Here is a 27538-nt window from a genome sequence, read left to right as displayed (position 1 = left end):
CATAAGTTCTCATACATAAGTCAAACATTTCTCTTAAGTTTCAGATGTTTCTTTGTTTAGTTTTAACTCACCCCCTCCCAAATAGATCAATCTTCTCAGCTCCATTCAGTCTCACACTCTCCGATTAACAGAGGTGCAATAAATTCCTCCCCTGGAACACAGGTCACTGCTGTTTTCATCTGGATAAGATAATCTAAGAATGCAGGGGGGTTTCTGACTATCTTTTCAGTCTCTGGGTTATATAAACAAAAGTAGTTTTTGCTTTAATATCATGTTATAGCCTAACATATATATGTATTATACCACTATTTCTAAGTTCCATCAATAACAGAAATAGAAAGAACTGTATTAATACAGCAAAGTTTTCTAACCTTATACAGATAACATTCATTTTAGTATTTGTGAAAAGCCAATAATATAATATGCACTTATAACAATATTAAAAAATAAATAAATAAAAAAGAAAATAAGTCAGTCTGTAGAGGCATAAATTACCCAAGGGGAGGTAATAATGAAAGAAACATCCAAGGGAGTCTAGAGTTGTAAGTAGGAGGACTGTATAGTACAGCACAGTCTGCAAATCCTGTCCCCAGATTCTGTGCAAATATTTTTGTCTCCTGCTCCTATGACTGCAGCATTGGCAACGCTTGAGAAACCACTTGTAGAATGCACCCAATGACCTGCAGACACAGCAGTACAGTACGTGCTCAGAGCTGTTTTGACACTCTAGATTAAGAAAAGATATATTGTTTTGAGTCTGTGAAGGACCACTTTGTGTTGGCAGTCCAGGGTAGGAAAATTAACCAACATCATTTCCAGTTCCTCCCTCTGGCAAACAAATCCAGAATGTGAGGTTTGTCACATGCCCATGGGTTGACATTTTAACAACTCTGAGTCAGATGTTTAGGTGTTTGTCACTGCTTCTGCATGTATCATCTTCCTGCCTGTTTTGCCAGTGACGTTATTGTTATTATTGAAGCTAAAGGAGAGAGCTGGGAATTCAGTGACTGACAAAGTGGGGAAGCAGGAGTGAATCTTGGGGCTGTACATGCAGGGCTGCACTCTCAGGGCAGGAAGAGAGTTCAGTCAGGAGATTTGCTGAGAAGTCATCTAGCAATCCACTCACAGGGCCATGTCTTTGCATCAGAACAGGAAAAATCCTGGCACTTCTCTCTGATTTATCATGAGAAATTAAAACCAGGTGTTATCTTAGCTGCCCTGGGAGGAGTCCTGGGGATAAAAACAGCAATTCACAGGATAAGAGGAGTTTGAGATCAGTCTGTTTAAATTGCCAGAATATGTTGGTGGCTTAAGGTGAAACAGGCTAGAAAACTTCCTCCCTTTTGTCCTTGAGAAAGAGGCATCACTACAGACCCTCAGTACACCTCAGCAACTGCTAAGCTGCAGGCAGTTAGGAAGCAAGGAGGCCAAACACAGGCTTAATATAAAGGTTTAATGCCAAGAAACCAGAATTTTCCTTAGGTCTAAACCCTGGGATTCCTTCAATTCAAGCTATTTGCTATGGGACTGCAAAAAATAATGCTTTCCTTCTGACTCACCCCTCTGAGCTCCTCTGGCACTACGTGGCAACTATGGGAGAATGTTTACATGTCCTAAGACAGACAGAAATGTGTTGATGGTGCTTCCTGTACAAACCTTATGCACACAAACTAATGAGGGCTGGGACACGCTGGCTGGTGACATTCCCACTGTAGGCTGCTTTATCCTTAGGAGATTTGGGCACACACCTGCTGGAACTGACCATTAGCAGAAGGTCACACCACCCCATACTAAATAAAAGTATTTAGTATAAAAAAAGTACCAGTAATTAAAGCTTAGAAAGTAAAGGACCTGCCAGAGTTTTTGCAGATACACTTCAGCCATCCAAAAGTAGGTGTCATGATTCAGGTGAGAAAAATCACACCCCAACACAGCTTTTCCTACCCCTGTTCATCCTCAGTCAAAACATGGGGTTGAATTAGGAAATCTGTGTCTTTTTACCTCTGCCTTTGGTGTGGCCATGGAGAATTACCTTAGCATCTGGCTGTTCCACTCATACTCTACTACAACTAAAACAACTGCACAGATAAAAGATCAGCCTTTGCAAAATTCTGCTTTCTCTGGGTAAAGTATGCAAAGAAAAAAAAAATTAATACAATACAATACAATTTATTGTTCCTGGGGTAGCAGCAATTGATTTTTGTACTGATTTGAGTATGCTGAGCCATTCATTAATTCCTGCTCTTCTGATCAGTGAATAATTGTGAGTCGATCTACTCCAAGGGGAAAAACCCCAGATATTGTACAGATATTCTATTTGTCAGTTGAGTGACTGGGCTGAAATAGGCTCACTATTTTGGCTTGTTTGCAGACAGTTATCTTTAGCTGCCTGCTGTTTGCAGCACGCATCTGGTGTGACATAGCACATGGCACACCTTCTGCCATAGAGAGGCTACAAACACGCCAACAATCCAGATCCATCAGCCACGGGGACGGTCCGAGAACAAACTATTTTAATTGCGTTTGCCACATCTCGCAGCTACACAGAGCGCAGGTCACATTCATGTGCACAAGCAGGGGCATTCAGGCCTCACCCGGGGAACCCCGAACCGTTTCCCCACAGGGCGCTGGGCACAGAGCGCGGGTGGACGGGGTACCTCAGTACGGCTGGTGCCGTGTTTATAACCCGAGTCATGCTGCGGAGGGCGGGCAGGGTTCTGCTGCCTTTGAACTCAAAAAAAATTTTAAAAAATGTTTTAAAATATTTATTTGTTTTATTTGTTTACGTATTATCGGGCAAATAAATCAATGCAAGAACAGAACGTGAGGAGCCGGAAAGCGACGCGCCCCTCCTTGCCCCCTGCCTCTCCCCGTCCCGGGCAGAGCGGCACCTCTCCATGACGTCAAAGCACGTCAAAGCGCGTCAAAGCGGGGCGGGGGGGACGGGCACCTCCGGGTGACGTCACACCGGTGCTACGTTGGGGGGGGTCTTCCCGTGACGTCACACAGCGCTGTGTCAGGGCGGCTCCTGCCCGTGACGCGGAGCGGCCGGAGCTCGGGGGCGGCGCCGGGCGGAGTTCTTTGCGCAGTGCCGGCCGGAGCGGAGGCAGCCGCAGCAGCAGCAGCCGCTACGAGCGGAGGGACAGGCCGCAGCCATGAAATTCCAGTACAAGGAAGACCACCCATTCGAATACAGGAAAAAAGAAGGGGAGAAGATCCGGAAGAAATACCCCGACAGAGTCCCCGTGAGTGCGCGAGTCCAGGGCTGCCATGGCTGCGGGCCCGGGCTCGGCCGCCTTTGTTTTCCGTGCCGGCCGTCGGCTGCTGCTCGCTTCATTTTGAAGGCGAAAGAAATTAGTTTAGTACAGATGATTGTGGTCTCGCTGATGTGGTTCAAGTCCCCGGCTGCTTTTCTCCTTAGTGCAAAGCTGGGTCTCTTTATGATGCGGGAAGGGCTGCAGTGTGGGTGGGTGGGTGCGGGGTGGAATACACCTTTTTCCCTGGGATCCGCAGTAACTCCGCAGTGGGAACGTTGCTGGTCTTTTTCTGACATGCGTGGGGGTGAGTGGGGAAGGAGCTTACCCTTGTTTCTGTGAAAATGGAGATCAGTGAGTGGGTTAACCGGCTACTCTTTATACTAAATATGGTCTGCATCCGGGTCATTTCATACGTCCCTGTTATTTTTATTTTACTTCAGTTTGGCTTGTCTTTTCGATATAGCCTTGCTCTTTTCCTTTGCATGAGCAAAAAAAATGATACTTCTCAATCCTTTTGCCCTCCTGTTTAAACATCCTGTGGAGAAAATGTCATTTGGAATGCAAGGTCATCTAGCTAAATTTTGCTTCCTCATTCTTAGGCCCCTTTGGAGTGCCTGTGCAAAACTTCTGGCTTCATAATTCCGAATAATTATTGGGACAAAAAAAACCCAAAAAACATTATAAATCTAGTTAAGTGTAGAGTGGGTTTTTTTCCTTTTTAAATAAACATTTTGCAAGTATTTTTTTTTTCCCATTCCCACTGGAGAGGTCTGCCCCAGATTTACTGCACAAGTGTACTGCATTCAAAAAAACTGTGACCCCCCCCCCCCCCCCATAAAACTAATGGCAAAGGGGGAATAGTTACATCCCATGTTTTCCTGCTGGCTAACAGCATTTTTTTATCTTGGGAGTGGCCCTCAAAAGGACTTGGAAAAAGTTTTTGGAAGTCAGTATTTGGGTGCCTTTGTTCTCTCTCTTTTTGGGAGGCTTGGCACAGCATAGGTTGAACATGCAGCAGGTCAGCTTGAAGTGTATGGGGTTGGGTACTTAGGATGGCTCTGTACTGTAGGTCTGGTGTGAGACAAGGTGTAAATTGAGGATTAACGTGGCAGATTGCACAGCAGGCCATGACAAATGTGTTAGGAAGAACCCTGTGGGGAGCCCAGGAGGAGGCCCAGTCTTGTAGGAGGTAAAGGAGGTCAGGATAGGGGGGCATCGGGAGAACTTTGTAAACGAAACCATGACCAGAATAACGAGGTGTGCTGGAGTTAATGATAATTGGAAATGATGCACGGCAAGGCACAGATGTGAATCAGTAAGGGATAGCCTCTTGTCAGAGCTGCATACAAAGAAATGAATGCAGCACTCTGTTCTTCACATAAATTCTGTCTGCCCTTCCTGACAGCAGGATCCTTGAAGATGTTATCCTTTTGGCTGCCTACACTGCAGTGCCGTGATACATCTCAGCATTTTGATGAGATTTTACTGATCTGCATTATCATAGTCACCACCCAACAACAACGCAAATGTAGATCATCTGTATTCTACCCTTAGGATTTTCCTTGTAAGTTTTTTTATGTACGTGAAGGGTTTAGTGCTTCAGAAGAGATAACCTGCATTGTTAAATGCTACAGTTAACTGGCTACAGTTGCCAGTCAGATTAGCAGAGCGCCTCCATTCCTTCCCTGCATCTCCCAGGAGAGAGGTGTCTCTTAAGACCTCTTAAATCTGATTTAAATATTTCCTAAATATTTCCTAGGGGCTTAGAAGCCCCAACACTTACCTTGTTCTCATAAGCATGACTTCTTTTCCTTTATTATGTAATGGCCAATCGACAATCCCCCTCCTTTCTCACCCCCGCTTCCCCCCCACCCCCAGCCCAAATCAGGGTAGTCACAGCAAGGAGTTTGGCTTGTCAGTAGTTTTTTAATTGGAGGCAAGAACTAGAGGTTTCTCCCCACTGCAGTTTATTGTGTTAGATACTGCCTTGTTCGGCTGTGCTGGTACAAAATGTAAAAAGTGCTGTTGCTGTTCAGGTGAGATTGTGGTACTGTCCTTTCCTCACAGCATTTATCAGCTGCATCTTGTACAGAAATGCATGTCCTGCCTCAAACTGCCTGAAGGAGCTTAAGTGCCTTGTGTTAACTTTGGTACTTGAAAATCTTGAAGTAGCTGAGGCAACCATGTTTCTGTTTAAAATGAAACTTGAAGTTTCAGGGGTTTGGCTGTGTTGGCCACATTCAAATGGAGCCCAGTGTAAGAATGTCCTAGCTGGTACCTCTCTGGTGTGAGATTTTTTGCAGATACTCACTGGGCTCTAGAAGGATTCAGGTTAGCATAGCACCATATCCAGGCTAAATATACCAAGCTCATGATAACATTTTGTTTTGGCGTGGTGTCTTACTGGTGGGGCAACATAATTTTTTTTCAAAAGAAGGCTTAGTCCACAGCAGTTCAACCTTTTCTCTTACACAACAGCTGTATTTGCTGATTTGGGTTGCCAAAGAGCTATGGGAGCATGGAACCCTTAGAAATTAGTCTCACAGTGTCTCAGGTGGAGTATTTACCATTATGGGGTCTAAGGAAATTTAAAAGTTTAGGAAGTTCAGAAAATCCAGCTTTAGATTTAGGTTAGGTGGTCAGAATTGCTTCTGCAGAACAGCAAGCCACATAGATTGAAACATTATATATCTTTTACCAGTTCAAAAAATACATATCACAAAAAAAAGCCTGCAGTTTTTTTTCTGCACAAACACAGTAGTTCCAAAGGTTTAAATGGAAAAGGAGATCAGGTCATTTTTGGAATACTTCCTGCTTCTGAGGTAAATATTTTACCTACCTCTACTAACAAAAAATTATCTTTTAGCAGAAGACCTCTAGGTCTCTTTGATCTTAAAGCTGCTGAGCTTTGTATTTTTCTGTGTTGGAATATAAGGAAAATCGTATTTTGTGTCAAAGGTCACTGTGGGTCCAGTTGCCCAGATGATAGGCTGGTTTTAATTATTGTATGTTTATATGATTAAGGAAATGCCCAGAGCTATGTGAAATATGGATAGTAAACTTAAAGGATATGAATTTCAGAGTAGATGATAACTCCTGAAGAACTGGAGATTTTAAAAAGAAACATTCCTCAGTGAGCTGTAGTTTCTCTTGAATTCTTCGCTTCACTCTAGAGCACTTGGCATTGGTGAAAGTAGAAATTAGGATGTGGGAATACTGGGAGTAGGGCTGATTTTGGGCAAGGCAGTTTGGAACTGTAACCTGGAAACAGTTTAACTTATTAGTGTTCATGTATTAGCCTCCTGACAGCTTCTTCATACAAAATTAACCTTAATTGGGAACATCAAGGTGTCCTATATTTTTTTTTTTCCTCAGCCATTATGGTTTATTTTTATGTCTGTTCTTTTTTTCACTCACCATGCTTATTGCTGCAACCCTGGACTCCCAGCACAGCTATTGGGAGTGATTTAAAGTTGTTTTCTGTTCTTCTTCTTTAAGTCATCTCACCTGTGTGTTCTCCAGTGTTGTGTATTTGTTACAGATTAAATATCTAAAGGCGTGGTAGCACCATCAAAGGGTAGTATCCTTATCCACTGATGCTTTTTGGACTGTTTTTGTTTATGGTACTCATCATCTGTTTCTTGCTTTCTCTCTCTCTTTTTCCAGGTTATTGTGGAAAAAGCACCCAAAGCCAGAGTACCTGACTTAGACAAAAGAAAGTATCTCGTGCCTTCCGACCTCACAGGTAACAATGCTTACCTCCTTTCTTCCTGATTTTCAGTGAGAGGGTCTCAGAAGTGCTTTTTACTCTGTGATCAGCACAGAGAAAATATCCAGAGAGGCTCAACATCTTGTTTGTCTGCTGTCCTTGTTATATTTATACCTTACAGCCTGGATTACAACATGCAGAATTCTCTGAGATCTTTTGAGGTATCTCACTGGTTTAGCTAGCATGTCACAGCTGAGTTCTAACCATGATGACAGTGACTAAATTGTGCATCATGGGCAGAGTCATCATTACCAGTCAATGATGACCTAGCTGCAGAGGTGCCAGAGGCTGTACTCTTGTTGCAGAAAAGGACAAGTTCTTGCAATAATCCCTTCTTTTTCTACCTCTGTAGCTGTAGTCATAGCTGCAAAGTTCTTTTTCTGAATAGTCGTGGTGATTTTGAGTGTGATTACCTCTGTTTTTTGTTTAAGAACATGAATGAGTTAAAGGAACAGCATTTCTTCTTCTTGCAGTATTTAATGGACTGTGAAAAACATTCTTGGGCAATGTAGTTCAAGTAAATGAGTAAGTTTTGGTTTTTTTCAGAAATGGTGTAACCATTTACACCAAGGCTAGATTCTCTAAGGTGTCTTTGATCTGTAGGAGTTAAAGGTTAAGCGAGTTAAAGGTCTTCCCACCAATCCTCTCAGTAGAGCATTTCATCCCATAGTAGGTGGAGTGTGCATATAGAGGGGACATGGTATGGGGTGTGTACCAGAAAAACTGCCAGTTCTGAGTGGATTGGCTGCTCATGTTGTTACAGTCATGAACTTACTGCTTTCTTCTATTGCTTTTTTCCCTGCATTATTCATTTTCCCCTACTTTTTATATACAGCATGTGACTTCCACCACCAAAAGAAAACATCCATGGTTAGGGTTAAAATACAAAAATAAACAACAACAAAAATATAAAAAAAAATTCCAACATTCCTGCATCTAAGGCATTCTTTGTTCTTCTTCAGTTGGTCAATTCTACTTCTTAATCCGAAAGCGGATCCACCTGAGGCCGGAAGATGCTTTGTTCTTTTTCGTCAATAACACCATCCCTCCCACCAGTGCTACCATGGGCCAGCTGTATGAGGTAAGCCTGGCCCTTTTCTCTTGTCTGTTGTTGGCAAGATCAATGTCCAGAAGTGTCAGTGGTTTCAACTTGGTCACAGATGCCTGAACACAGGACGCTCTTGCCCTGAGCTGTGTCCCTTCACCTGGTCAGGGGAGTTCCATCCCCCAGCCACAAGCTGGGGAGCCTTATCAATTCAACTAGTTGTTTGCTAGTTGAACGTGTTGTGGCAAATAGTTGCCCCAGCAGTGTTATATTTGTTCTACTACTTTAACAAAATCTTGAAATAAACCACTTCCTTTTCAGAGGATGGATTTGGGCTGGGGAGGGTGGAGAACATAGGTTTTGCTGTGTATACAAAAGATATTTCCTTTTAGCCAGTAAAAGTAAGTAAAAAGCCAGTAAAAGGGCCAGCATCACTGGACATCCGTCTGTCTATAAATACTTTCTTAGGGAACACTTACTCTTTGTCTGGAGTTACTTTTTCATTGTTTGTACTGTATAAGTGAGGGTTATGTAGGATGCGGTGAGTACTGCTGCCTAGTGTTTCACTCAGCAGTGTTACTTGATCAACCTTAAAGGCATATTGGATGCCCATATTTCTCAGTTCTGTAGCCATTATATCATGGGTGGTTTGTAGCCTGGACTGATTTCTCCTTCTGCTGGGTGTTTTATTAAAAGAGCTCTGGCATGGTGCTGTGAGCCTTGCTTGGTCTGTCACTTTTTGACAATAACTGGTCACTTCATCCATCTGTGTGCTGATGAAGAGAATAAAAGATAATACAGGCAAGGGTGCTTTCCAAATCTGAACACGTCAAAGGAGAGGGTCTGACTGTCCAGATCTGAGGTCAGATCTCTGTTGCTGGCACTCTGCAGAATTTTTGTGTCAGTGTAATCATTTAACAGCTCTACTGCCCTTATGTAAAACAGGACTTAGAAATACAGCCACTTGTCTAAGTGTTCTGAAAAATTAAAAATACTATCTAGAGGTGATTTTTGACTTGTTAGATCCTTCCAAGTCTCTCTCTCACTCTTAAGACCATACCACTGCTGAGATACTGATGAGCAGTCAGAGCTATTTCTGTTGCATGCTTGCAGCACAGCCTGGCTGTGGCTCTTCAAGTAAATTCTCTGAGTACAGAAATGTATTCTGCCTGTGTGTAGAAGCAGAGCTGTGACCAGTGTTCTCTTTGGACTTGGGAAGCACAGCCTTCAATGTAAAAGGAGAGGAACAGTGAAGGAGTTCAGTATCACTCATCTATCACTCATGTGCAGTGAGTTTTTAGCTTTGGCTCCTCACTTTGTCCCTTTGTCTCCTGGCAGGACAACCACGAGGAGGACTATTTTCTCTATGTGGCCTACAGCGATGAGAGCGTCTATGGCAAGTGAGCAGCAGCCCCTGAGGCATGCAGGCTGGATGGACTGATGGAATGGATTGGTGGGGGAGGGGGTTGCTGGAGAGGCAGGAGGAGGATGCATGAGAAGAGACAAAGAGAACTGGAAGTGAACCACATTCACAATGTCATCAGCTTCCACGCATTAATTATAACCATTATTTTTTAAATTGAGGGGAGTCAGGGTAGGGGGACAAGGTGACCTTGAAGACTTAGCAAGAGGTTCCATACTGGGGGGTGTGGAAACTCCACTCTTAACAATTCTTCTCTTGCCACAGCTGGAAGTAGTGCTGGAGGCTGCTAGACAAGCCAGTGTAGTGAAGCTCCAGGAGAATGACTGGGCAGGATGGCCATTTTCATGTAACCCTTTCATTGGATGAAGAAGGCATGCCATGTATTGTACACTGACCTTGTCCTGTCTTGTCCATGGCTCCCATTCAGTGAGCTATGAAACCCTTCACTCTGCCCACACAAGGCTGTCCTGTGCTGGCAGTCCTCACTCACAGCTGCTACCTGTGAATTGTTCTAAGGTTACTGTGTTTCCTATCATTTCCATCAGTATTAGAAGGACTGGTAGCTCTGTCCATCAGTATTAGAAGGGCTTACTCTGAGGGCTGGGAACTCCTCAGCTGTGAGACAGGAAGGCTGGGGAAAGGACAGAAAGATCCTTCAATTTTTTTTTTCCTTTTGTTGCTTTAATTGCAACTGCTGGACAGAAAAATGACCCTTTTGTTCTTTTCAGTGTAGTCAACTGATAAACTCTTAAGCACAGGGCTAGAAAGGACCTCAAGAGCCCTCACCATCTCTGAGACAGGACTGAGTATCCCAAACATGTCCACCATGGCTGTTCATCAAACTTGTATTTAGTGAACTTCACTGAAGAAGATCCTGGAGGTTGCTGAGATTGTCTGTTCAGTTCCTAGCTAGCCTACAAAAGAGATTGCTTTTCCTGATACCTAACTTTAGTCACCCTTGCTGTGCATTAAGGCAACTAACTACTAGTGATCTTGTTTTTGGTGAACACAGAAAATTATCTATCAGTGTTGTCCTTGTACCAGTCTTCTGCAGATTTGAAGAGGGGAGAATTCCTGTGGGTTTAGCTTTCCCTTCCATGTCTCATCCCTGTACAGCCCTTGCACCACATGCACAAGCATAGGAAATCAATCACTGCCACGTGTGTTCTGCTGGCTTTCTGTGATTGGGTAACAGTGCCTCTCTAAGTCACAAGAGAGGTTCTTGTAGACTTGAAGGGAAAAAGGAATAGATTATCTGTAGGCTTTTTCCTTAAATTATTTTATTTTAAGCCAGTGTTGTTCTTAAAAGAGTGCCAGATGGGTGCTGTCCTGTGCAAGCCTTGTGCTGTCATGCCAAAGCAGTTTCTTCCCTCATGCTGGCATGAACAGCAGATTTTTCCATTACTGCCGTAACTATGATGAAGGAATGGTCTTGGAGTGTGAGCTGACTTTCAGGAGAATTCTGGGGTCTTATCTAAAAATCAGAGAACTAGGCTTGAATTACTGTAAACATTCCTATATTTAAGAGAGGGACCAAGAGGGGAAAAAAGAGAAGGATGAACAACACAGGCAAAATCCCAATTTAGTTGAAGGCGTTTGCTCAGTTTACTTACCTGTAAAGTTAGATCACTGTTCACTGTGTTCCTCAGGAATGAGAAATCAAGATGAATGCTCCTCTGAGTGTGGGGAACAGGAAATCAGGTTTCAGCCTTCTCTGTTGTTACATGGAGGTGCATGAGACGGGAGACCTGATGGGAGTGTCAGGTGGGAGTTAATGGCAAAACTGTGTGAAGGTCAGGGAGGGCAGCGTGGTAGGGCAGAGGGGTTACTGACTGTGTGGGGTGGGAAGTACCAGAAGAATGGGAGAGAAGTGAGGAACCATAAAGGATGCAGACAGAGTAGTCGGAATGGGCAGACAGAGAATGAGGGAGCAGATGATGAAATGGATGGCAGAATATCCCCAGTGTTACATCCTGAACTTCAGGTTTGCTGTTCCATCCTTTGTTCATCTGGAATAAATGTGTTTGGATGAGTTTTACCTACTGCCACTTAGATAACTTCAGTTTCTCCTTGCACTGCTCAGTCCTCTCTTTTAGACTCAGTCTCCTTCGACTACCAGGCTCTCTTCATGTCCTTTGGGTGCAAATCTGCATCAATCTCTTGTTTTAGGAAGCTCTGAATATTCTGAAGCAGAGAACAGACCCAGGAGACTTTCTAGGATAAAAGAGAAGACACATGCAGATGGTATGCATCTCTGCTGCTGTCATACTTGTTCATACCAAGCACGTGGTTAAGCAGGGGAGAAAGAGTTGGCATCTGGGGTGCTTGGTTTTGTGTTCAGTCCTCCCCTCCCGCTGCTGGGTTTATAAATGACACGTGGGACTAATCACAACTGTTCGTTACGTGTAGAGTTTATGATTTAATTTAGTTCTTTAACAGTTCTTTCAACTGAATTGTGGCATTTCTGGTTTTGTGCTAGTATTGTACAAGGTAATGATGGTAATTTTTTTGGTGTTGGTTAGCTGCAGGTTCTTGTAAAATAAAGTTCAGACTAGAACTTAATCAATTTATCAATAAAGATGCATTTGAAAATCACAGATTGGTCCAAAACAGGTGACTAGCATTTCTTCCCAGTGTGAGCTTGTAAACAGAGGGACAATTTTGCCAGAACTTTCACTGCTACTTTTTCCCACAGCTCCAGCTTTACTCTGTCCCGTCTACCAGGACAAGTCCTATCTCTCCTATTTTTGGTGGTATTGTCACACACCTAGCTGTGTCTTGCCATGCCAGCTGTGAGAACTTTAATTAGACCTGGATATGTGAGAACGACTTAAGGTGCATAATGAATACACTGATGCATTTTCTGTAATTTTAAGGTCCTGAACAGTGATGGCACCTTGACAGCATCACCAGCCCTGCCTGTCCCTACCAGGCACCTTGGGCCACCTGTCCCAATGCTCATGGCCCAGGATTGTTTTTATCTGTCCTGGTGCTGTCCCTGTCAGCCCCTCAGGACTGTGACCACCTGTGCTGGTGCAGCCATGATCCTGCTGAGCCCCTGCCTTTCGCTGGGCCCTGGCCTGCCGGCAGGATTCCTGCCTCATCACCTATGGATGGGGCTTATCACCACCTCTGGCTGTGCCCCACTGCCTCTGGTGGATGCTGTGGGACAGGTCCCATGTGCTGTGCCAGCCACATCCCTCGTGGAGCCAGCCACTCATCTTTCCTCTGTCACCACAGCCCAGGCTGAGGTGTAATTTGCCTTGGGAAGAAGTGGGAGAGGCCCAGGGGGTCTGCCATGCCACAAGGCCCTCTGAAGGTAGGAGAGCAAAGATAAGGAAATATGGGATTCCTTGAAAAGGAAGCCTGCAGTTGTGATAAATGAGGTTGCTTTTCCTTGTGGATATTTGTGCACTGAGGGGAAAGGAGTCCTGCTGGGAGCTGGCAAAACCAGCGAGTGCTATTTGTTCAGCACCATGACTCCAGGCCAGGCTCTGGCAGTGTGTGAAGAGGAAAAGGATGCATGCTATCATCTGGAGAAGCAGTGACAGACATGTCACTTCCTGCCCCTCCCTTCTTCCTTCCATGTCACCTGTGGTTTGTGTGAGTCCCTCTGGCTGAGGGGCCAGGAATGGGCCATGGCAATGCTCCAGAGGGACCATTGGCTCCAGCCCTGAGAACTGAGTGAGGGAGTTGCTTGGAGTGATAAAGTCAAGAATTGCAACACTGAAAATCACAGTAATAAAACTTGCTATGCTCAAGAGGACCTTCTCTTCCCGCTGCATACAGAGGGGAACCACTGTGAGAGCTTCTGTTGCTGCTACTGAGGGAGAGGCAGTAATTCATCTTGCATTGGAGCCTGCCCATAGCGGCAATTTCTGTGCTCAAATCCACCACTGTGACTGAAACAAGCTGCCTCTGTGTGCCAGTAGGCTGCTGTGACTACAGCCAGATGGGCATAGATGTAGCTAAAAGCATACACTATTAGCTGAAATAATTTGAGTTTCAGTTTCAAATACAGTGAAGAATTTTCTGTGTGGGTCCTGGTATTGTCACACTTGCTGTAGTAAGGTGATTTAAGATGTGGTGAGATGATTGTGGTACTTGCTGGCTCAAGTAGAAAAGTGGTATAAAGTAGTATAAAGTAGTCATCTCCCACTCCCCCTCTCACCCCTTTCCTAGGAAAATGGTGCCACAGGGATGTTTGTACCTGCCATGCTGCTTTGCATGTTTGTATCAGTGCCATTGCTGAGAGGCACTAACACAAAATGTGCAGGCCAGTACATTGCTGAATGTAATTTACCTGGTCCAAAGGTGGAATATTAGCTTGTGCTCCAAGGCTGTTTTATTTATAACCTTTGTTCTGTGGGTTATAGAAATGGTACTAAAGCAAGGCCTGAGGGAAATTATGAGCTCAGCTGATTTAGAGAGGTTAAATAATTAATACTCTGCCTTGGTCACTATGACTGCACCTGGGATCCTTTCTCCAGTCAGTCTGATGCTTTCTTTTGAAGAAAATATTTTCCTGGAGCAGAGACTACCCAAGTTAAGAGATCACTTATCTTGGGGCCTTACAATATCACTGTGAAGGACATATATGGAGTAATAGAAAAAGTCCCAAGTCACACTGAACACCCATGTTTTCACTACCATGAAACAGTCATATCTGAGATGAAAGAAACACTGATTAAAACATAAATAAAACTACCAGAGGGAGAAAGTCCAGTTCATTGTTGTCACTCCATCTCAGATGAATGCTTTCCCAGGGTGAGGCACAGAGAGTGACTGGAGAGCTCCTTGCTGGCATGGCACTTGCAGGACTGACCCAAGCAGAGCACAGTGGACTACAAACAACAGCTGCTGCTCCAGAATGTGTTGCCAATCTTTAGGAGCTGTTTGTGTTCCTGGAAGCTTGCAGGCATCTCAAAGCACAGCTTGGGCCTGGATATAGATACATTACAGGAATTAGTTAATATTCTACTGAAAAAGCCGGATCTTGCAGCACCTTTTTGTAAAGGAAGGGTCTGACTCTCCCTGTTTTGGCACTCTGGCCAATGACAGCATGTTGTATTGTTCTTTGGGAATTAAAATGTTGTTAATAAATGCTGAAAATAGTGATACATATGAGCAAGGGGAGAACATAAAGGTCCTAACTCTCAAGTGAGGAATTGCTAGAACTGCATTACGGCTGAATGTACTGAATTATTAGCTGAAGGAAAAAATTATCTATTTCCTGACCACCTTTTATTCCCCCATATCTGGGAGGAGTCTCTGTCAGAGCTCAGGATCCTGTTCTGGCTTTTTGTCACAGCCCTCCCTTTATCACTTGAGCTGCCTCCTGCAGTGTCTACACACCATTCAGAAACCTAGAGAGCTTTCAGGAGGTTGCAGTGCTTGTGCCTCACCATCCTTGAACCAATGGATATAACCTTTCCAGGTTGATAAAACCTTGGGTTTGCTAGCTTGCTACTTGACCCCTTTAAAATTTTCCATGTGGCAGAAGACCTTTAGGTCAGTGAATGTAAACCCCTACATTAATAAATCCCTACTGTTTGCAGAGGCTATAACTCTCTGCTGTTTACTAGGGAAAAAGCATTCCCATTCAGTGTTCCCAGTACGTGTGGCAAGTGTCACAGCTGCCACCAAATCTGCAAACTGTTTCCTTGCTGCTGAAAATCTGGCTTTGCTTTCCCAGATGCGATCCCTTCAACTAGTGCTCAGCATTATGGATGCTGTTCCCAAGGGACTGATGGAGCACCAGGGATGACAAGAGGGTGGCAAATGCCTGCAGAACTTGAGTGTTTCCTAATGTGTCAGGGAGATCAGGAGTTCATGGTGTTACTCCTCTTTGGAGTAAACCTTTTAGCTTTTCTTTGCCTCTTGTATCCTGCGGTATCCTGCTATTCCTCCAATAGCACCTGCCCTTTTCCCAGCAAGATTAGCAGGAACAGAAAGCTTTCCTTACCCTTTGAGGTCCAGCCACCTTCTCTCTCAGAGATGACAGAAGATCACACCTCTGTCATGAAGCAGCCATCTCCTATCTCCATGACCTGGGGTTCAAAGACATTTTGCAGCCAGTGAGTAGGGCTGAAAATGCCTCACATGCCACATCATTCCCACAGTGAACACACACCTGTGAACACACTACCTTGCCCACACACCCAAAAGTGTAGCTACTCCCTGTACTTTATTTCCTGTACACCACACCATGTTCATCTCAAACACACCTGGATCATAAACACATCCACCTTTTCTGCCACACCTCCCACCACAGAGTGGAAATGAATACTGAAACACAGTGTGGAAAAAATGTGTTGGAGTAATACACAGTCATGGGCTTCAGGTGATTACAGAAAAACTTGCAAGTGTAAAAGGAAGGAAAAAAAACCCTGTAGCCCTCAGAAAAGTCTGCAGCCACTGAAGTGCCTCTCATCTGTGGAGTGCAAAGGTTGCCAAGAAAGCATTGTGTCATAGGAAATCCTGAAAGAAGGAAGCCCACTACATATTCATATTTTACTTATACATTCATATTATACATATTCATACATATACATATTTCAAAGGTGAAGAACCTTGAAATCCCCCTCTTTCTCTACACTTTGCAACTGAAGGTGGAAATCAGAGTCTGAAAAAGCAGGAGACCCTTCTGACTAGGTCTAGATTGTGTTGGGATGAAAAGAGGGAGCCACACTCCTGTTTGTGGAGTGCAGCTGGAGGTAGTAGCATGGTGTAACAAGGCGTGGGAGGGGAGTGAGGACAGATGAGTGCGGAGACTGCAGGATATAGATGAACCTGGCACAACTTTGTGGGAGGTCCAGCACTGAAGTAACATATTAATTTCCAAGGCAGGAGTGGAAAAGAACTTAAATTAATGCTAAAGGTATTCCAGAAAAAGCTCCTCCAGGTTAGGTGGGTGGTTGCTCCAACAGGCATTCAGGTTGCAGGTACAGGACATCCTAAATGCTTTTGCCTGGTACCACATAGAAAACTCGTGGCAGGGCAAGGGAGGGAACAGCTCACATAGGGATGACCCTTCTTTTTCTTTGGATATGTTCTGAGCCCAAGAGCAAAATGAGCATATAATTTAAGAAGTGGTATCATTATTCATATATGCTGGCAATCAAAGTATTTAGGAAAGAAAAAGTAAAAAGCAATGGGTAAAACAAGTCTTTTAGAATGAGAGCCAAGAAAAGGTGGGAGTGAAGCTGCAATTCACTATGTAAGAATGTATATAATAATGATGAAGAAGGTAATACAGATTAAAATCTGAAATAAGTATTGCTCCACTTTCCAGTGGTCATTCAGATGTAACACTGGAATATTTCAGATCTAACTCAGTGCATTTTTTCCAAGGAGCATACAGCAGAAAATGAGCAGTGACACGTCTGATCATATTTCATTAGTTTGCATGTTATTACTTCACACATATATACTAAGTTCTATATGCTAGTCTCAATTCTTTCAGAAATTATCTATTAACACTCTCAGTGGCCCCATGGGGTAGCTGTTATTGTCTCCAGCCTGCTGCTGGGGAAATTGAAGTGCAGACATGTGGACTGGCTTGCCTCAAGGCCATACAATAAAACAGAGTAAGAAAAAAAACCCTTGTCTCCCTGATCTCTAGAACTTCTAATAACAAGCTTCTGCTCTTAACACAGCACAATTTGAAATGTGGATTCTGTACATTCATAGATCTTTCATTACTGAAAGAACCCCCTCATTAAATCTAGGAACACAGCATTGTAACATTTTGATGTTCTGCCATTTGTGGCCTGGAAAAGCTCTGATTTCTTTGCCAGAACCAGCAACAATAAGGTAGCTCCTCCTCTTGACACACTGCCAAGAAAACACTGCTGAATAGTCTTTGAGCAACAGCTCTCTGCAAAGCTCATTGATACGTTTATCTGTTCCTTCTTTCTCTGGAATAAAATAGAAATCATAGTGCAGGCCTGGAAAAAAAAAAAAAGGCACATTTTCTTCTTGTCATTTGAATTTTGTTGGGTTTTTGGCAACTTAAAGGTATTTAGTATCTGGTTTCCTATTTTACTACGCATATGTTTCATAAACTTTGCAAATTTTGAAAGTTCCAGAAAGCAGAATGAAGTGGGTATTTGGGCCAGTTTCTGAGCTCTTGAAAAATCACAAAGCTGCTAAGGCAGGTTCATATTTCAGCATCTTCCTTCATTGTAATATCCTCATATTTTTCCAGAAAGAAGAAAGCACACAAAAGTAGGTCATCCCATGTAGAAGGAACTGTAATTTGACATGATACACTCACAATTAACTCAGGTGTTGTAGGCCAGTTGCTACCATAGCTTGGACATTTTCTCTGCTTTCTGCAGTTGGTATTGGGTTCTCCAAACTACAAAATTACAAAAATCTCCTCTGCAAAGAGCTCTTGGTCAGATCCTGCTCCCCAGAGAGGATCTGAACATGCCACCTGGTCTAGCAGCATATGCTTGAACAAGATAGTAAAGAAACAATTCTAAAAGAAAAGTAAGCTGTGCTGGGAAATTCAGAGTGAGGTAGCAATAAGAACACCACTCAGTGACTTAAAATCTAAGCTTTGCTTGCTAAGGGAGATGATTTAGTGGGTGGCTAGCAGTTTTTAGCTGTTAAACACAAACATACACACACAGGTAATCCAGCTGAAAACTCCATTTGTGTCTGTGAGTGGTAGGGCAGCAAGCCTGTATTGAGCAGGGTTTCTGTAGCAAGGCTGCCAGGTTGCCATGTGCAGGAGCTGCCTCACAGCTACTTCCAGCTAACTTTGATATGATATGGATGTGAACAGCCCAGGATGCTCCAGAATCCACAGCCTGTCAAAACCAGTCAGATCCCCAACAGAGAATGTGACATAACTGCTCAAACAGATTTAAGAAAGAGCAACACACCCACAACAGGGACACACACACCTGAGGGATTGTGGTTTGTGGAAAACCCACATCAGAGCAGAGGAAAATGAGCCAAATGCATGGATTGGCAGAGAAAAACCACTGCATTCCAACCTCAGCCTCCTGCACTGCCCACCACATCCTTGGAGGGACTGGGAGAGACTGACTGGAATGCATGGCAAAAGCAAGGTAAGTTGGGACCAGGAGGGGTGGGAGTTGTGTTGGAAATTGAGTTGGGAGGAAGAGGGAAAAAAAGGTGTTTACCTAAATATTTGTTTAATTGTCTCGTTTTTCTTTTTTTTTTTTTTTTTTTTTTTTTTTTTCTCAAAGGCCAAGTCAGTCATCAAAAATTTGCTCTAGTTGGTGATAAATTAAATTAAATTCTCATAGTCAAGACTGCTTTGGCCATGACAAGTGCCCTTACTCTACCTGGTGAAACTGTCCAAGAGCAACCTGGTGGCACATCTTGTATATGTACTAGTTCCAACTCAAGTTTAGCTTTCTGTGTGATGGGGTTCCTGCCCTCAGCAACAATTGTTTTGATGCCTAATGGAGGTGGCCAGAAAGTCATCAATTTCTTCATTTTCAGGTCAGGCAAGTCTACTTTAGATTTCTCCACATGTTAAGTAATGGTCATTTCTGGTGTCACTAATATGACACCATATTAGTGTTGTTATAAGGTTGTTATGACTTCCTCTGTGTTTCTGATCTGTACCTGAATTATTTGGAACAGCAAGGATGTAGTTCAGAGCCTTTGCTGAGCTTTCCCCCAACAGCTGTTTGTTTTCCTTAGGACTTACCCAGATTGAGGTCTCATTTTGTCCAAGTGATAGCTCTGTTTATAGAAAGGCAGCTGTTCTTTGAGCTGCAGAAAACAATCACATATCAGCTACCTACAGGGTAGAAAAACCATTAAAACAGCAGGGCTCTGAAGCAGGAGAGGGGGATACTGTCTGCTGGAACTGGATCAATACTTGCAGAAATACTGAAGATAACTCGCTCATAAACATAGTTTGAAAATTCTGTCGTTTGCAGATGGCATGGTTTTGATTGGAAAAATGAAAGAAGTAAGCCACGTGTAATGTGGGAGTTTTGAAAGCAGTAAAAATGAAAGAATAACTTACATAAGGAAATGTCCTGGGGTGACTATGATACTGGTATCCCTAATTGTCTGGTTTATGTTATATATATTAAGTTCTGCACCTTTAAGACTCACTCTGAGAGCGAAGGTGAGGGGAAGAAGAAGCCGCAGTTTGAGTTCAAAGAAAACATCACTCCCCCGCATCCTTCTCCTGGACTGGGCTGTCTGCAGCACGGACAGACAGCGGGACAGAGCTTCTCTCTGTCTTTTAGTTCATTTTAGCTAGCTGAGGCAGTTCTCTGGACCTTATTTTTTCTTTTTTTCCTGGATCTGTGCAAACCTGCTCTGGACTGAAAAACACCCAGCCAAACCCTGGGAGCTCACGCCTGTGGCCCACCGGGGCCTGGGCCTTGGCACTTTCCAGCGCCGAAAGGACTGATAAGAACCTGAGTGAGCGGAGCTACACCACATGAAAAGGACTTTTCTTCCTACATTTGCCATCCCATCGAATAGCGAGAGGTTTTATTGTTTAATATTATTCAATTTTCTGTTAAATAAACAGCTTTTTCCACTTCTCTCCAAGGAAACTATTTTTCCAGTTGGCAGAAGGGGCATTTGAATTTTTTTTCCCTGGGGAAACCCCCATTTGGAGTTTTTCTCCCAGATTTTCCCTAAACTAGGACAGGAAAGAGCGGTGGTTACAATTTGGGGATAGTGTGTTTTCTGTGCAGTTTTGTACTGCCTGCTAAAAAGTACAGAAAAAGGGATGGGTTGAACTAGTCTAACCTAGTGTGAGACAGAAAAGCCCCAGTTTTTCTGGTTTTTCACTTTCAACAACTATCATAAGCTTTTTCTATTAAGAACTCATGTCTTAGTGCAAGGACTCAAATAATCACTGCTTACGTAAGATACTAATTTGTCTTCCTGGTGGGATGTAGGAGCTGTGAATCTCCAAAGTGTGGAACAGAGATCAAAAACTCATCAGATGGGACACGATCAATAATGCTAGTGCAGAACCCAAGACCACAACATCAAGTAAGATTCACTGCTATGAAATTTAGACAAAAATTTGTCAATCCTGTCAATACTGTGAAAGTATTTACAGTGTAAAGGAGAATAACCATATCCTTCCAGCTGGATAACTAGGACAAAGTAACTAACACACTCTGGAGCAAGAAATATCAAGAACCTTTAAAGGTTAGGAAAGAGCATCAAAGGTTCCTTAAGAGTTTACACTAGGAGAAAAATATTAGCTGCTTGTTTTTGCTTTCACTGGCATTACAGAAAATCTTCAGTTTGGGTTTTATTAGAGCATGCTCTGCATCTAAAATCTGAGACAAGATTCTGCTCTAGACTGCATTCCTGGCACTGAGATTGGTAGAGTTGCACAGTAACATCTTGTCTAGTCTGTAAACACCAGCTTAAAATTTCTCGCCTTCTCTGGCATCAAAGCAAGTAATTTGATAATATCAGGTTTCCTTTAAGCATTTATTTTTTCCCTGGAGAATGTAGCACTAATCAAATGCATTTCATCAAAATACTTGGGAATTTGAAAGAAAAAACAAACAACAAGCAGAACACCGAAATTAATTAGCAGGTCTGACTCACCTACTTGCTTTATTTGATGTCAACTGACAAGATTCCAGTGTGGAAGTAATGAAAGAAAAATTTAGAAGGCATTTAAATTAATTGAAAATGTCAAAATGCACATCTGCAGAAACATTTCATTTAATTGGAAGTTTATTTCAAGCATATTACTTACTTGCTGCTAGATAATTACTGTTGCAAAGCACATTTTAATGGTTCAAAGTGCTAAGAGTTGCCAGATATGGCAGCATCTGCTCCAGTAGGAAGTTGATAAGACAGGGGTTTTTTTTACACACATGATTTCTTCTGCTTTGCAAAATAGCTGCATAAAATTGTACCTATTCTTAAAAGTTCTCAGCTGAAAATCAGCTGAAAGTTCCACCCCAAACCACAATAGTGGAATTAATGGATATTTCACCCCTCTAATACCCAAAATGCTGGCAATACAAAAGAAGTCAGATCACAGTGAAAAATTCCCTTCTTCCTCTGTGATTAATATTACTAAACAGAATAAACTAGAGATACAAATTAGTTAAAAAGCACTGTTTATCTAAACTTGTTTCTTTCTCCAGTTTATTTTTTCTGACACTGCGTACACAGCAGAACTTCTTTCAAATTGTATAAAATACCGTAAGAAAAATCTTAGTCATTTAACTCCCTGAAGGCAGTATAGAACAGACAGCTAACAGGGTTTTCACCAAGACAAAAAACAAGGCAGATATATTTAACATTCTCTCTCTGTTTTTCTGATGAGCAGTTCAGCAGTGAACATTGCCTTTAAAAGAAAGCTGTGCTATAATATTTATTTTTTTTCTTAAAATGTGTACACAGCTGTTTTCATTCCATAGCCCAAATAATTTTCCACATCTCCAGTACTGTAAGTATAGTTTAGAAATCTAATAGTTGATTATGGAAAAGTCACAAACTAGCTGAAGTAACACATTACTATTTTTTTCATGCCTCAGACTCTATAGGGAGAACAGGACAAAAATTCCATGTGCGGAGAAAAGACGTGTATATTCATGAGGAGTAATCATTCATACTAAACAGGAGAGTGCTCCTCAGAGGCTGAAACAACACCCCAGGTGAGAGGAATTAAAAAGCAAAGGATCCTTCCTGGTTTGCTTTACATTCTTCTAGCAAGAAATATTTGGAGCACCTCTCCTGGTCTTCTCACATGCTGTGTTGGGTTTTGTGATTCAAAGTGAATAGCTCTTATAGGAAACTACTGAACACAAACAAGTAACTTTTCAAATAGATTCTAAACAGGTAACAATTTAAAAATAACTAAGGTATGATGAGAATTAAACATTCTTTAAGATTACTTAAAGAATGCAGGATAATACTAAGCTACTATTGCATAACTTTAATTAACCTTATATGTTTTTTAACACCAAAGGGGTGCTATTTTATTTATTTATTTTATTTTATTTATTTATTTCAGAAATAGTCATTAGGCAACAACATTTTTGTCATCTCACATCTCCTGGGTGTTACACTAGCATCTCAATTTTATTGGTAAAAAACCAGCTTTATTTCTGTAAACAAACATACTTCTTAATCTAATTCTAATAACTTATTTTGTGACTGCTTAGGGCAATGAACCTAACAACATAATTATTAGTATTTTAAGAAATACTGTCATAAGATACCACTAAAATACCAATAGTTTGTCCTTAAAAAGTCATCACAGTTGTCCTGTCATGCAGTCAAGGTGTTGCTGCACAGCACAGGACATTGTGTGATTGTGGCCTACTTGTCACAAAAATTGGAACTATATTTATCTGTCTGCTGCATCCCATGGGAAGAAGTGCTGGATGAGGGGTCTGGCAGGAATTCTTTAAGGAGAGAGCTGTTCTGGAGGAAACTCTGAGCAGGGGCCAAACAGACCACTCAGGGGTGATGCAGGGCACTTGAGCCATGGCCAAGGCAGGCCTTAGGACAAAGGGACTGGAAGATGAAGGGCTTCACTCATTTGGCTACAGAAAAAAAGTAAATTTGTCAGTCCTTAATCCCTTGGGGTAGGATACAGTTCCATGGCTGTGGTTGTAATTTTCTGCTGCAGTGTTACTGTGAAGTATTTCAACCCCTGCTCTTCTGAGTCTGTTCCTGCCACCAGCTTCCTTTTGCCTTTTTATAAATCAATTAATGCACTATCCAATAATATTGGGGAGGAAAACAGAAAAAGTCACTACTGAAGAAATTGTTAGAAGCAATTCACATTTATTTTCAGCTCAGCAAGGCAGTAGGTTCACTCCTTCACAGCTATTTACACAGCAATGTGACACTAGAGGCCGTACTCCAGTTTTCTCCAGATACAAACATAAACCACAGAAGAATTTAGGTTAGAAAGGTCCAGTGGACATAATCGATATCACTTGCAAAAACAGACCAACTTCAAACTTCAGGCTAGCTTTCATCCTTGGTGCATGTCACCAGTGTCACAAAAGAGGTAAATAAACTCAGAGCTCACAGATTACAAGCTCACCTCTCCCTAGGATTTCAAAACAGCAGTGACAGTGCTCAAGTACCTCTGAAAATGACTGACTCAGAGAAATCTCTCCTATCCCTTCTCTACCACTCTGATGACTGTCTGTCACTAGGTGAGGGCTATGAGTGTGAACATCACCAGAGTGGTCCTGAATGGAGACAGGAGCAGCACTCAGAGCTCCTGTGGCAGCTGCATTCATTCCTTGAGGAGTAGTAGGTGGCACAGGAGCAAGGAGCACAGCTGCTCTCGGAGAAACTTCACAGGAATCAGGCCTTAGCACAGCTCTCCAAAGAATGCTTCCTAAGACAAGGTCCACAGAGGTCACTGAGCAGATTTCTCACAGATCCATGGGGCAGGGACTTGACAGCTGGAAGCATAGTTGGCACCATTCAGCAGAACAGCGCAGTTCTGTTCAGGGCTGGTGGACTCGACCGTGTGGGAGACAGAGCACACAAGCAGGGTGACATTAGAGAGGGGTCCCCACTTTGGCAAAGGGAAGAACATCTCACACCTTTAGAGCGAAGGGACCAGCTGCAGGTCAGACTTCATGAACTGATGGCAGGGAGGATCCATCCTGGGATACAGGTGGTCCGGAAGTGGCACTTATAATACCTGGAGCTCAATGTGAGACTTGCAGTTTGCCAGTCTCACACTGGGCTCTCCATTTCCCATCACTAAAGAGCAAAATGTTCTGTTGCACAAGGGATTTTTTTCTGTTTTACTAAAGGCATTTGGGACAGAAAGTATAAAGTATCCCAGCTGAAGTATCCAGTTAAAATCATCTGTATGGGTATGTGAAAGGTGGAAGCCTCTGCTTCATTAAGGTTATCCAATCAAGGACTCGTTCAGTGCAAAAGATCATAATGAGGACAAAATGATGAAACAGAAATCCACAGACACAAACATTCAAGAAATAAAAGACAAAACTGCAAAGACCAAAAGTCTTCAGCTACTAATCAATGGGCCATAAAAAACCTCCAGTCACAGCTTTGGACAGAGGCACCTTGGGCTTTGTAACAGATAAAAGGTGAGGTGAAAGTGGAACTGGAGGATTTGAGTACATTCAAGGTGGGCCTGTGTGCCTGTGCAAAACTTGTTGAGGAACGTTAAGGGGACAAGGAGGAAAGAGAGGGGATGAGGTAAAGCAAGGAATGGGTCTGATTCTCTGGGAGCAGCTAATGATTACAGGCACAATCACTGTCACAGTTTTGCTTGCATGTGTGCCTGTATCCATATTTGTCCCGGGACACAAAACAGGTGGGACCTACTGGCAGGAATGTAGCAGCTGTGTCCATTAGCCTGGGATAAAGACTCCCAGGCACCCAGCTGGGCCCTGGTAGCTGGGCAGGAAGAAGCCCTTAGCTGCTAGAGCCCATGACTGCTCTGAACATCCCTTAGCAGTGTGTCCGTTGCTGGTTGACTTCTGCCCAATTTTCATGTCAGAGAGGGGAAGGATCTCAAGCATTTTATCTAAAAGTACAAAGGAAACACCATACTCGATTTTCACTGCTCAGTTTTGAGCCGTCTTCCCAGGCCCAGTTCCCATCAGTGTTCCTCTGCAAACCAATCCAGTGGGATTTGCTGTGTAGTATCTGGAAGAAGTCCTAGGAGGGATGGAAAGGCAGAGAGATCAGTAGACTCAAAGAAACCCAGTCAAGTCCTGGGTCTTGAAGGGTAGAGAAAGAAGCAGTGTGTGAGAGAGGAAATTTTGGGGCCATTTGTGAATGTGAACACCTATTCCCTTCCTTCCTTCAGAGACCTGCTTTTGTGAGACTCAGCATTTCAGAGTGCCAGGCAGCTTCCCCAGCTGTGGGTTATGAAGGCTGAACTCATGACAAACAAAACTCAGCTGAGTCAGGTAGAAAGAAGCAAGTCCCTCTTGCAAACTGTCTAAGGGAAGGCCTTGTCTTTGCCAGTGCAGGGTGGTGGTGGGTGGGTCCCAGGAGCCTTTTATGCTCTCCCTTCCTCCCAGAGGGAAGGAACTACCATAACAGTGCCAGGGACTTGCTCCCACTTCATCCTGCCCCTGCCTCTGCAAAGGCACCCACCATTTCACTGGTATTGCTGATCACCAGGAGATGAGCTCTCTCTGCCCGGCAGGATTCCTGGCTGGAATTCCAGTCCTTCTCCTTGGAGGAGTAACAACTGCCTCTGTAGGTCACTCACTGCTCAGGGCAGCATGGACATGGACAGCCTGAAAAAGAATCGTACATGTCTCTTCCCATTTGTAGTCATGTCTAGTTCCTTACAAACTCATTTCCCAAATGTGTTCTTTCAGAAAATTTTTCATTTATTCACTTATTCAGAAAATATTCATTTACAGTAATGCCATCCCCGGAGCTCTTCTGAGACTGGCAAAGAATCAGAGTCTCTGAAGGAATCTGTGAAGGACATCCATTTTCCAGATGGAAATAGGTATGAGATCAAGTATTTTTTTAAAGAGAAGACCTCCACATTCTTCTTGGACCAATGAGCAGATTTCAAGAGCTCTGTTGTGATGCCTGATTAAGTTCTAAATTCAAATTAAGTATTTTCAGTGAAGGAGATTTACTTACCTTTGGTAATAAAATGCCCTGTTATTCCCAGCAATACCAAGAAGAGGATCCCTAGAATCACTGCAATAATCCAGTAGGTAGAAAATCAAACAGGAAAACCTAACAAGAAAAAAACCATAAATGTGAGGAAGGTGAGGTTTTTTTAATGGGACCAGCTCTAAAAATACAATTCATGTTAAACTGCAGTGTCAGTTTACCTCAAGCCTACACTCATGTCAGAGTCCAACAGTGTCTGACAAGGTTCCTTTCAATATTCCACACATTGATAATTTAACAGTTAATAACAAATTTGCTTGTTTGAAGACATGTGATGTTTCATGAGATTCTGATTTAGCAGAATGAACCACAGCTATGTGTTGGAAGCACAACAAAAGTGCAAGCTAACTGTCCTGGGGTGACTTTATGATGCTTGTATCCACAATCACCTTGTTTATGGTACATATTAAGTTCTGCATCTTTAAGACTGGCTCTGAGAGCGAAGAGGGGGAAGAAGAAACCTCAGTTTGTGTTGAGAAAGAGCACTCACTGCCCCGAATCCTGCTCCTGGACTGTGTTGTCTGCAACATGGACAGACAGCGAGACAGAGCTCTTTCCTTTCCTTTTAGTTAGTTTTTAGCTAGCTGAGGCAGAGAAGTTCCCCAGACTGTTTTTTTCTTTTTTTTGGATCTGTTCACACCTGCTCTGGACTGAAAACCCAGAAAAACACCAGGAGCTCACGCCTGTGGCCCACCGAGGCCTGGGCCTCAGCACTTTCCAGCGCTGGAGGGATTGGTAAGAGACTGAGTGAGCCAAGCTACACCCCATGAAAAGGACTTTTTCTGGATTTGCCATTTCATCAAACAGTAAGAGGTTTTATTGTTTAATATTATTCAATTTATCTTAAATAAACAGGTTTTTTCCACTTTTCTCCAAGGAAATATTTTTCCTGAACCCGTTGAGGGAGAGGCCACTTGAATTTGTTTTCTGGAGGGACCCCATTCTGAAGTTCCCTCCCAAATTTGCCCTAAACCAGGACACTAACAAAATATAGCAATATCAATACAGACATGAATCACAATACAAATGTGATTCTCACTGGCAGAATTTGTGATATGCTCACCAATCCAATCCTGGCTGGAACCAAGAAGAAATATGTATCAGGCTGAGCAGTATGTATACTGCCCCCATGCTGGTCTGGTTAACTTTGAAAGACATTTACACTCTTTTGATTAACTCATGAACAAAAATTTACACAGCTATCTGATATAATCAGCTGATCCACCCAACTGATGAAAATATTTATCAAAAAAATTCAGTCAGAGCAGAATTCATCAGTACATTGCACCTTCCTTTGAGACTCCCTCCCTTGAGACTTACCCCATTATAAGGGCTTATTGATCAGTCACAACTCAGGTTTCCATCTGAAGGGAAGTCCAAATATCATGAGTGTTTTGATA

At 42.9% G+C, this 27538-nt stretch overlaps 1 protein-coding gene and 1 long non-coding RNA gene across 3 annotated transcripts; one reads left to right on the top strand and one right to left on the bottom strand.

The window, feature by feature from the left end:
* The first annotated feature begins 2981 nt into the window (after window positions 1-2981).
* LOC131591982 (gamma-aminobutyric acid receptor-associated protein-like 1) lies at window positions 2982-26104 on the top strand. Of its 2 annotated transcripts, none has more exons than XM_058863166.1 (5): window positions 2982-3245; window positions 6924-7002; window positions 7989-8107; window positions 9410-9471; window positions 25871-26104. In XM_058863166.1, exons 1-5 carry the CDS (start codon window positions 3156-3158, stop codon window positions 25920-25922), a joined length of 402 nt encoding a protein of 133 aa, XP_058719149.1. In that variant the 5' UTR covers window positions 2982-3155; the 3' UTR covers window positions 25923-26104. The 2 variants fall into 2 exon arrangements, with proteins under 2 accessions (XP_058719149.1, XP_058719150.1); XM_058863167.1 differs by lacking the exon at window positions 25871-26104 and adding an exon at window positions 11664-12089 and having other exon boundaries at window positions 2986-3245.
* LOC131591985 (uncharacterized) lies at window positions 20116-27538 on the bottom strand. The gene is made up of 3 exons (XR_009280501.1): window positions 27459-27538; window positions 26103-26201; window positions 20116-25741 (listed from the first exon to the last, which is right to left on the bottom strand). It is a non-coding gene; the product is annotated as an uncharacterized LOC131591985 (long non-coding RNA).

The sequence above is a fragment of the Poecile atricapillus genome, chromosome W (assembly GCF_030490865.1).
Source record: "Poecile atricapillus isolate bPoeAtr1 chromosome W, bPoeAtr1.hap1, whole genome shotgun sequence".
NCBI lineage: Eukaryota > Metazoa > Chordata > Aves > Passeriformes > Paridae > Poecile > Poecile atricapillus.
The sequence above is the reverse complement of the archived record's forward strand: the minus strand, read 5'-3'. Positions and strand labels throughout refer to the sequence as shown.